At 35.9% G+C, this 11,790-nt stretch overlaps 1 protein-coding gene across 1 annotated transcript in view; it reads right to left on the bottom strand.

Annotated features, from left to right (window-relative positions):
- Positions 1–11,790, bottom strand: part of ZFPM2 (zinc finger protein, FOG family member 2) — a 551,489-nt gene that overhangs the window by 9,183 nt on the left and 530,516 nt on the right. Inside the window, exon 6 of the mRNA XM_027850028.1 lies at positions 214–420. Within this exon, the coding sequence (XP_027705829.1) occupies positions 214–420 (207 nt within the window). The remainder of the gene's footprint in view (positions 1–213; positions 421–11,790) is intronic.

The following is an 11,790-nucleotide window of genomic DNA, read 5'->3' as shown; positions in this document are numbered from 1 at the left end:
TCCTTCCTTCCTTCCTTCCTTCCTTCCTTCCTTCCTTCCTTCCTTCCATAGAACCTATTCAGAGACAACCAAAATACAGGCAAAGCCAGAGGAAAGAATATATGTGTTCCATAATAATCCCAGATCCTACGAGTTCCCAGAGCCTGACAGTGAGTTGGGTATATCTTGACTCCACCCCATAGAATGAATGAAGCTGCCCTCCTCAGCACTTACTATTGACAATAGCTGTAGGCAAAATAGATGCCATGGCAGCTTGTTGAGGGAGCAGTTGAATTGAATCCAGCAGCCGTGCAGGATACATTCCTTCTGTGAGTGTCATCTGACTGGCAGCTTGTAGCCTTGAGTCAAAATCTACCACAAAGGCAATTAGCTCCTCACCCTCAGAGATGGCCTTTGTGGTAGTGCACCAAAGCTGACCCCCTATTAAGAAGAAAAGAGGGAGAAAAATTAATTGACAAAAGAATTTTCAAACCTGTTGTAGAGTAGATTTAATGTCAACAGCATCTTCTCATGTATCTAATGTCAGTTTAGGGGTGGAGTGCTTAAGCAAGGCAGCTGGTTGTCCTTACCCTTCCCTTGGGGAGGAGGGGGAACTCCTTTCCTGGATTAGATGAAATATCCATCTATAATGACTAACAGCAAAAGAGGTTAAGAAAGAATATATAATCAATACGTCTGAGATAGTGACATCAAATGTTTGCCCTCTATTCTTCTTGTATCTCAATCAAATTATCATCCCATTATAGTTTTGTTGCCCAAAAGAAAGGAAAAAAATATTACAATGGGTTTAGCCTAAATATATTCTTTGCCCAAACACACACGCATAGATATTTCCTAAACACATATACATATTTGTGTGTACATATACGACATAATACATATGTGTGTATGTGTATGTATGTAAATATGTGTATATGGACATGTGCATATACATAAATGTGTGTACATGTATATATATACATACACACATATGTATATGTGTGTGTGTGTGTGTGTGTGCGTATATATATATGTATTTTTTTTTCCTGATGGCCCTTTTCCCGCTGCTTTTCCTTTAGTGCCTGGAAGTAGGAAGATCACAGGCACTATAATTTTGCCCTTCATCCTCTCAAAGTAGATATTATTTTTTAAAGTTTTCATTGATACATTTTATTTTAATGTCACCTTTTCTCTGATATCAGTCCACCTTTAAATTTTCCCTTTCATCAAAGAAAAAGTTAAGCAAAATTGATCAACAAAATGACCACATATGATAGCATATCATAATATCCAAGGCTCATAGATTTAGATCTGAAAAAAGACCTTAGAAGTCATTAGTCCCACTCCCTCATACAACACCAATAGTGCCCAATCTCTTAGCTAAGAAGAGCAAAATGTTTTTTAATTATCTGCTTTCAAATTGATTTATTGATTTTGGAAAAAAAATTGACTGGAAGTCACAGCTAGTGAGTGTTATGTGTCTGAGGCCAGATTTGAACTCAGGTCCTCCTGACTTCAGGGCCGGTGCTTTGTTCACTGCACCACCTAACTGCCCCAACCACTCTATTTCTTATAGAGTGCCAAATTGTTTTGATTATTACCTCTTTGTAGTATAGTTTGAGATATGGTACTACTAGACCCACTTCCTTCACTTTTTTTTTTCATTGATTCCTTTGATATTTTTGACCTGATACATACTTGCTGTTCCTTTCATATAATGCACCATCTCTCACTTTGCATTGGCTGCACTTCACAGCTTGCCTTTGCCCTCTGCCAATCAGGATCCCTGCCTTCCCACCACTCTCCACACCTTACTAGGGCCTTTTCCTTTCATTTACTGTGTATGTATCTTGTATATACCTGTATATGTATATTTTGTCTCCCCTATTAGAATGTAAACTCCTTAAGGGTAGGGACTATTTTTGCTTTCTCTTTGTATCTCAAGCACTTCATAAAGTGCCTGGTACACTATAAGCACTTAATAAGTGTTTGCTGATTGGTTGATTGATCCTTGCAATCACTGGATAGAGCAGGTAAAGCAGATATTTTCCTTTCCGTTTTTATAGATGAAGAAACTGAGGCTCAGAAAAATTGTGATTTATGGATTTATTTTTATAGCACAAAGGTACAAACAGACACACACACACACACACACACGCCCACACGCATGCACACACACATCCCTCAAACAACCCACAACGCTAGATTCTGATATTCTTATAAGGTAGTTTCACTCTCCATGTGTTCACTACCAACTTTTGCTGACTGATCTTTCTTATGTAATATTCCTTATAACATGATGACTGCTTTTATCTTAGCTTCCACTGACAGAACTTCTTGGAAAGAAGATATGCCAAAGATCTGTTTCAAAAAGGCTTATTTAAATAAAGGTTTATTTAAAGAAAAAGAACCCTTTCTTCCAATGGTAAGAAAGATATACTGTGGCTCTGTGCTACAGTGGTCATGTGACATGCATTAGAAAGGAAATTACCTATGCAAGTCCATCTACTAATACATTGGAATGAGATGGTGAAGGCTCATTTATTTTACATGTGTAGACAGGCAAGGAATTTATATTTTTTTATCTATACTTTCAGGCCAAGATATGTCCAATACATTTATGCCTGAAATAACACTGCATACTTTACATGGTAAAACTTTGTTTTCCCTTAGTATAGCAAAAACTATGATATACTCATTAAACAAGCAAAAATGATATTCATTTGGATAAGTCACATTTCTTTATCTCTCAGTGTTACTATCTACCTTTTCAATTATACTTTATTTCCAATTTTATCCCCACTGCTACTCCAAAAGATATTATAGTTGTAAAACAACTTGTTGCAAAAATATGGTAGAAGAGATAATAAGAGTGTATGAATTAACACAGTTCAATTTGTAAGAATTAGTACATCATTTTAGAAAAAAACTTTGGACAATTAATTAAATGAGGTTATTAACTTTTAAAGATGAGGAAACAAAATAGTATCAATGACAATATTTAAAAATAAAGTTCATATTGCAGAGGTATAAAAGTTTCAAAGTAAAACACGTGCAAGTGAAAATATACACCTGCATACTTAATCATGCACATATGAACCCAGAAGTGAACTTTATCAACACTTAGAATCATTCTATGTCAGAGCTGGAAGGAACTTTGTGAAGGCTAGAGGCCAATCCCTCATTGCAGATTTATACTATACGTAGAAGGGTAATAGCTTGGCTCGCCAGAAACCTAATAGTACAACAAGACTCATTTGAGGGCAGACTTGTTTGTTCCAAAGAGTAGAAGCTATACTATAGCATTTCCTTAAAGCACGAGATTCCATAGTGCAAATGGTAGTATTACAGATTGTAATATTTTTCTCTAAAACTTCCCAAGCAAAGTATCTGAATGTAATTTGTATATCTCTATGATGCTGCCTTGTGATTCAAATATCTTCTGGCTAGAAGGAGATGGTATGATCACTCGTGTCTTGTCTTTCCTCTCTCTGCACAGAATATAAAGTGTGAGAGGCACTGTGGTATTTTGCATAAAGAGTCAGACCTAGAATCCAGAAAACTTGAGTCTGGATCTCAACTTGGGTGCTACCAGGCTATGTGACCATAGGCAAGTCCCATAGTTTCTGAGCCTCGTTTTCCTCATTTCTAAAATAGGGACAATTCACAAAGGACCATCCTCATTCGTGCACTTTGCAAATCTTAAGACACTACTTAGATGTCAGCGATTGTTAGAAGAGAATAGGAGGAGTGCAGAATTCATATCTGCTAGATTTCACAGTATATGCCTGCAAAGGTACTGAATTTCTAGCTGCAATCTTCACTTTGAAAGGCACTGTGGTGTAAATTAAATCATGTAGGGTTTGGGACAAGCAGAAACTTGTGTTCAAATTTTACCTTGGGAATTCATTAGTTATGTGAGTTGGAAAAAAATCACCTTACTTCCCTGAGCTTCCTGACCAGTAAAGCGGAGAAAGTAAAACCTGTCATCACCTCAAAGGACTGTTGTGCAGAAAGTGCTTGGCAAATCTTAAAACACTATAGAAATATGGATTGCTATAATACCCAGATTAAGTTATACTCTCTGCACAGGTATTGAAATGCTTTGAAGTCTGAGTCATTATGGGACATACTGATTTGGGATAGGATGTCCTATGCTATCAAATCTAGATCAAAAGGGTAAATCCAACATGTTCAATAGTTAGAAGAGGGTGAATAGACATAGATTTAAAGTTTTGTTTATTTTTAAGGAATTTTATTAATTTGCATTGGTGGTATATCAATAGATGTAGAATTAGGTGCCATTATTTTTATCTGTGTCTGGACACAAAGTAAACATGTAATAAAATATAGTTACTCCTCTACTCCTACCTTAAAATTCAGATGAAGTGATTCTTCCAAAACTAGATATCCTGCAAACAGCATCAACCAAAAATAAAGCAAAGCAAAACACTGAGGTAGGAGTCAAAAGACCTGAGTTTGATTTATGGTTCTGTCACTATATAGTTATGTGATATGGGGCAAGACACAGCTTCTCTGGTCTCTTATTTTTAAAATGAAGGGCTGGATACCACTAATAGTCATATACCCCAAAAAAAGATCAAAGAAAGAGACAAGAAACTAACTTCTTTAGAAATATTTGTAGCAGCTCCTTTTGTAGCGGCAATAGAACTCTAAACCAAGGGGGTGCTGATAAATGTGGAATGGCTGAACAAATTATAGTACATGAATGTGATTGGATACTATTGTTCTGTAAGAAATTATGAAAGTGATAGTTTCAGAGAAATCTGAGAATCTTGTAGGAACTGATATAGAAATGAGCAGAACTGGGGAAACAATCAATAATACAACACTGTAAAAACAATTCTGAAAGACTTAAGAGCTCTCTGATTAATGTAATGGTCAGCTATGATTCCAAAGGACTGATGACAAAGAATAATACTCCTCACCTTCTTACAAAGAGGGAATGAACTAAGTATGAAGAATGAGACACATGATTTTGGACATTGGAAATGTGGGAAGTTGATTTGCTTAACTACACATATTTATTACAAAGGTTTTCTTTTGTTTCCCCTCCCCACCTGAGTGGTGATGGTGTAAAGAGGTTGAAAAATATAAATGCTTAAAAATTGAAATTTAATTAAAAATAAGTGAAAGGCTGGAATAGTCAGTGCAAATATTGATAATAACAAGTGACAGTATACAGTGATTTTTAATATCTGGATAGTGCTTTTTATACATTATCATATATGTTCCTTATAGTAACCTTGTAAGGTGAGTGCTACTAGTATTAATATGACCATTTTACAACTGAGGAAACTAAGGCTGAGAGAACTGAAATTCTTTGTCCAAATTTACACAGCTAGTATTTTTCTGACAGGAATTGAGCCCATGTCTTACATACTCTAGGTCTAAGTCTCTATCCATTCTAGTTCTAAAAATGATGATTTTTAATATAAATGCCTTCCCTCTGAGATTAGTCCCAATTTATTCTGAATATATCTGTTTGCAACATAGTTTCCTACATGTTGTCTTCCCTGTCAGACTGTTAGTTTCTTGAGGATAAGGACTATGTTTTTTGACCTTTCTTTGTATTTACAGTGGCACCCAATAGGTGTTTAACAAATGTAGCTGACTGTGTAATACACAGAATTCCTATATTAACTTTTTCAAGTCAAAAACAAAGGCAGACAGAAAGTCTTTGCATGTTGTTGTTCAGTCATTTTTCAGTTATATCCCGCTCTTCATGAACCCACTTGAGGTTTTCTCGGCAAAGATACTGGAGTGGTTTGCCATTTCTTTCTCCAGCTCATTTTACAGATGAGGAAATTGAGGCAAACAGGGTTAATTAACTTGCTCCATGTCACACAGCTAGTAAAGTTTCTGAGGCCAGATTTGAATGCAGAAAGATGAGTCTTCGTGACTCCAGCACCAATACTCTATCCACTGTGCCACCTAGATGCTTCAAACTTTGCATGGATAACCCCTAAAACAATTAATAAGAAGCACAACTTAAGCTCTAAAAATGAAAGGGGGACCACTCATTTGAAGTAACAATACTACCTCATGGAAGAACTGCATGTTAATCTTCTAATATGGACAACAATAACATATAATTTATAGAAATAAAATCTATTATCCTTATTAATAAGAATTCCTATTGTTAGTAGTAGTAGTAGTAGAAGTAGTAGTAGTAGCAGCAGCAGTAGTAGCAGTAATAGCAGTAATAGTAGTAGCAGCAGTAGCAGTAGTAGTCATATTCTATACCTTAAGTAGAAAGTATCCAGGCTAATTCAGTGAAGACACTGAGGAATCAATATCTGAAATCAGTGATTTTGCTTCATCTGTTTCTTTGGTTTTAGTGAAGGTGGTAATCATTAGTGATGAATTAAAAAGGATCATATATTTAGGGCTGGAAGGCACCTAAGAGATCAGTGAATCCAACCCCTTGTTTTACAGATGGAGCAGAGGCTCAGAGAAAAGAAAGAGATGAGTCCAATGTTATGCTGCTAATAAATACAGCCAGAACTCAAACCTAGATCCTTTGACTCCAAAGGGTTCTTTTGGGAAGAAAGGGTCCATTGATAATTTTTTAGATTGAATCTATCAGAAATCTGGATTTCATGCTGCCATAAACTTCTCTTGGTCCTTTATTGGTTTAGTGTTAGTTACACATAGGCAATTTACTAGTTAGGGATGATCAATACTATTGAATCCCAGAACATTGTGGATGTGGAATAATATCATATTGTGCAAACTAGAGCAGAAAAATTACATTCCCCCTGCCTTGGTATGAATCCTTTATCAAATGACATCAGGCACTGAGGCAGCTATCTGATACTTCCATAGCTTCCACCAAATGGAAAGGTTATTTTAGGATTCTCTCTTTGTCTGCCTCTTACGCTGCAAACACAGTCACTCATTTTTGCTTCCCATCGCTACCCCCACAAAATAAAGGACAAGCAGTTTCAAGGTTCCATGGAAAAGCAATGACTACTGAGGCCTTAATATTCATGGAAAAAAAGAAAGAAAGAAAGAAAAAAAGAAAGAAAGAAAGAAAAACTATGGACTCGCTGTTCTTAGTACTGTTTATGATCAAGATTTCTGCACAAACAGATCTGGTTGCTAACAGGAAGCTGATAAATTTTATTCATAATTGCTGTCAAAACTGCAGTGAAGTGTATTGCAAGTTTCGATAATAAAGAATAGAGTCACAGTTCAAGCTTGATTACATTTTGGAAATTCACGCTCCTCTTACAAGAATCAGTGGCCTCAAATATCTCCCTCTCCTGCCAAATTTTTCACTTGCACTTTTTATTATTTATGAAATCAGTGTCTGCGTAATGTCATGCAGACCTCTGCTGATAAACTCTAATTAAGATTAAGACAAGCCTTTTGGAAAGGATCCCATCATTAGCAAACGTGATAAACACAAAAATACTCCCTACTTGTCAACCAGGAGCAATTCAGTAACCTAACAGTATTATCTGTTGCTAGGCTACAGAGCTGACAAAGCTTCAATTATATTGTACGGCCATACCTATAGAGTCCGGTATAAGCAAAATGTATTTAATATAAAATCATTTAACTTCATCCATGCTATCTGCAATTCATGGATTCACACAATGGTAGAAATCAGGTTAATAATTACATAGCATGCTGCAAAAAAAAAATCTTTGCAATGTGTTGTTTGTACATTTTTTTTCTAATTTATCTGTGATTGATAGACTTTGCTTTGTAAAAATAAGAAAATGCAAGCAGTATAAGCTGTAAACTTAGAGCACAACTACATTCAGGCTCATCAAGATAGGGTGCCAAACTTAGCATAAAAATATATAGCAAATTGAACCAATTAAATCTCATTTAGATTCTGTATTACTCTGCCTCAATATGCAGAAGGACAAGGGAGCCTCAAGAAGATAGATATGGATACTAGTATAAAACTTTATTTTATGTAAGAAATGCATCCAGGAATATACGAATATGGGTGACTTGAAGTAAATTAATTCATTTTCTCGCTCCATAAAAATGAAGTTTATTTTTGGATTTTTCCCCCCTTGGCTAAATAATTGCAACTTGTTCTTGTGGATTTTCTAAAAGTAAATCGAAAGTTGAGTTTTGTAACTTTTGGTAGATGTATTAAGCTGTGAAGTAGAATGATTTATCTAGCTTCTCTTTTTAAGACTTAGGCTTTGGAAAGGGAAAAAGAAAAAAAAATCAATAAGCGGTCCAGGAAACCAGATATTTGCCAGGAAAACCCAAAAGTTGCATGTGTTATGAGGAACGCAAGTCTACCATATGGACTCTTTTTCCTTGTTTGTTTTACCTTCCAAATCCACCAAAAATCAGATTCACAGGGATCATGTTACTCTGAGGATTGTGTAGTTTTCAAAGAAATTCAAGAAATAAGTAATTACAACTGAACCATCATGTTGAAATAGCTTCAGCATAGGTGCCTCATGTTAGAACGCTGATCCCCTACCTATTCTTTTGGGGCTGCCTAACATTGGAGCCCTGTAATTATCATGTCATATTACTCCAGACTAAGAGCCGATTTCCTGTATACAAGTGTGACTGTGGAGGAGGGTCAGGCCACTATCAAAACTCATTTAAACAACACTGCATATTAGCCCATGGAATGACCCACACTAACTTTCAGGCACGTTCTCATAGATTAAAACCATTCCTTTTGAAGAACAAACAGTTCTTTGAACAGACAAAAAAAAAAAAAGACATCAAACTCCTGGGGGTGTAGTGAGGGTGAGTGGGTGGGTATTTGTTTTGTTTTGTTATCTCTATTTCTTTTATTTCTTCCAAATAAACTCATTTAAGGATAATTTGAAAATCCAAGATGAGGTCCAGGCCTCAAATTTATTTATTTTTTTCCATGCAGAGGTGTTTGTCTGAAATAATTTCCTGTGTTAAAGAATGTCCCAATTTCCATGCTGCACATCTTATAGTGCCCAGATCTCGGCATTTAGACATTAACACAGGACCTATATCTATACGTAGCCACATTGTTTAATACACATTTATAATGAATTCAAATCCAATACTGTTGAAATTCTTGACAGTAAAGTAGTGCAAGGAATAGAAGTTATAAATTATGAGTGCCCCCGCTTTGAAAAACGCTTTGGAGGTTTCTTTGTGCATTGGCAAATACAGTAGGAATATGAGGTATTGTGTGGTTCCTCCTGCACAGTACCTGATAAAAGAATAAAGAGCTGTGACATATTCTTAAAACAATAGCGGAATTAAAGAGAAACAATGGGCCAGCTGCTTCATTAATACAATCAAAAGAGAGCCCAGCACAGAGGAGTCCAGATAATTAAGCACTACTCTTTTAGGCCTTCTTTCTATAATAAAATTGCTTATAAATGTATTAACTACTTCATAGTTGTTAGATAGATCTATGAACTTGTTTATTTAAGGGTTGATTAATGCCTCTCTGGTTATGCTGCAACATGCCAACTCACGGTTTACACAAGTTTTTGAATAAAATAGTGTAAGAATAGCTGATAAAGATCTGCAGCACACACCAGCAATAAATCAAAGGCATTTTGCAGAAAGGTCTTTCCCTGTTGTTAAATAATCCTTAACATTTTTCACTTGTGCAGTGTGGGCAAACTTAACACTTTGGAGCACATTTTTGGTCATTCCATTTTTCCATGCTGGCATTCCTGACATCTTTTTATACAACATCTTAAGAGAGAGGGTGAGTGAGTGTGTGTGTGTGTGTGTGTGTGTGTGTGTGTGTGTGTGTGTGAGAGAGAGAGAGACAGACAGAGAGACAGAGAGACAGAGAGAGAGACAGAGAGAGAGACAGAGAGATTCAGATTCAAGTACCAACCATGGAATCAGGCTTCAGTGACTGTTATACTGGCTTTAAGGAGAGTATCGCAAGTCCCCCACACCCACTCCCCACTCCTGGCTTTCCTCTCCAATCAAGAAAAAAAAATTTTAAATGGAATCTTTTGCTTAGTACATTATTTACTTTCCAATAATTTGATTATGGAAAGTGAAAAATATGTATCTCTCTTCAGTAAAAAACAAAACTCATGTTTTTAAATTGCCAAGGGCTCCATAATGCAATTCCTAAAGAATCAGGCAACCATACCTATCTAATGAATCAGAAAGGGTTTTTATTACTAAAAGATGGTAAAATCAGAGACCGAATGTCTATAGTGAATGGGTGTAGTTAGGATCAGGACCATAGGTTTCAAGGTGGAAGGGACCCCAGTGATCTCACAATCCAATTCACTCTCAGAGACTTGTGCAGGTTCGCATTATACCAGCGAGGAATCAAACTCAGGTCCACTGATTGCAAATCTCAGCCATAGGAAAATGAAAGGGGGGGGGAGCGGAGTGGAGACAGGATTTTCCTTGTTTAACCAAAAACCTAACATCAAAACAATAAAGCTTTTGCCAAAGTTTAAAAATTTAGGTGAATCAAATGGTCAGTTCTAGGATGGATTTAGTCACTTCTGATGAGGTAAGGTTCTTGGTTGAAAGAGGGAAAGGGAAAAAGAGGGAGAAGGAGCACAAGGGAGGGAGAAGACAGAAATGTGATAGAATAACTAAGGTAAGTAAAGAAAAGTTTCTTGCTTTAGATGTAATGTATAGTTCAAACCCACTAAGTTAATTTATTGAATTTACTTTTGCAATGGTCTATGTTCCACTGATGCATCAGGGGATATAGCAGTGCTGACTAAAAAAAATTGGCTTCTAACACTGGTCATTCATTCTCCATTTGCTGATGATTCCACCCTCTACTCCCTGAAATAAATTCCAAAGCACAGAAATGAGCACAAAGTTACAGTCAGTAAACTAGAAAACTAAATAGATTCTCCCAGAAGGGGTTATAAGGGAGAATTTTATTTATTTTCTTTCCCCCTGACTGAACGACCAAAGCTTATTTTTCAGAGGGTTGAGAGAGCTAAATACATAGCTTTAGAAGATATAGGCATCAAATAGGTAAATATGTATCTGAGTAAACTCTGGTTCAAATCCTGAGTTGATCAAAGTAAATGTTATCTATTAGGTACCTTTAAAAAGCCACTTTTAAAATAATCTCTTAATTCTACTGCATAAAAGTGTTAGATACTTGGTTCAAAATGGCAAGATTTATTAAAAACCCAAATAAAGTTTATTGCTTAAACAGTCTCAGAATTAGGAGGGATCTGTAGAGTTTTTTTTTTTAAATAAAGTCACAAGTAACCAGATAAAATTTATTATTTAGCAGCAAGTTAAACTGATGCATTGTTCTCATAAGGAGCCTATCTGGAAAACTCTTAACTTTCTATGGATTAAAATGTAACAAAGCAAAAAAAAAGATATGAATACTAATAAAAGAAAATAGGAGAATTTGCCATCCCATTTTACAGATCAGGAAAAAGAAGGTTTAAACAGTTTACTAATCTTATCCCTAGAATATTGATGGCCAAAGTTGCTAATATAATCTAAACAATTCTTTCAGCCCTATCCCTGACTCTGTAAGCCTAAAGAGGGCTGAACTGGGGGGGGGGGGCATGTAAGGAGACCTTGTTTTACATCCCAGCTCTGAAACTTAATAGCCAGGTGGTAATTAAGCAAACCAGGTCATCTGTCTGAGTCTTTGTTTACATATCTATAAAATAAGGATAATATTATTTTCTCTCTCTCTTCAAGGGTAGTTTGTAACCCTATGTAAATTTTAAACTCTGTATAAATATGAGCTATTATTATTCGTTCTAAAGCAGAGTACTTTCTTTAAAAAAAAAGTCCAGAGACAGTTTTCCAGTGTCTCCCGTGCCAAGCTGCCCTCTTTAGAAA

Source organism: Vombatus ursinus, unplaced genomic scaffold (assembly GCF_900497805.2).
Source record: "Vombatus ursinus unplaced genomic scaffold, bare-nosed wombat genome assembly UNPS02008961.1, whole genome shotgun sequence".
Classification (NCBI taxonomy): Eukaryota; Metazoa; Chordata; class Mammalia; order Diprotodontia; family Vombatidae; genus Vombatus; species Vombatus ursinus.
This window is presented reverse-complemented; position numbering and strand designations above follow the sequence as displayed.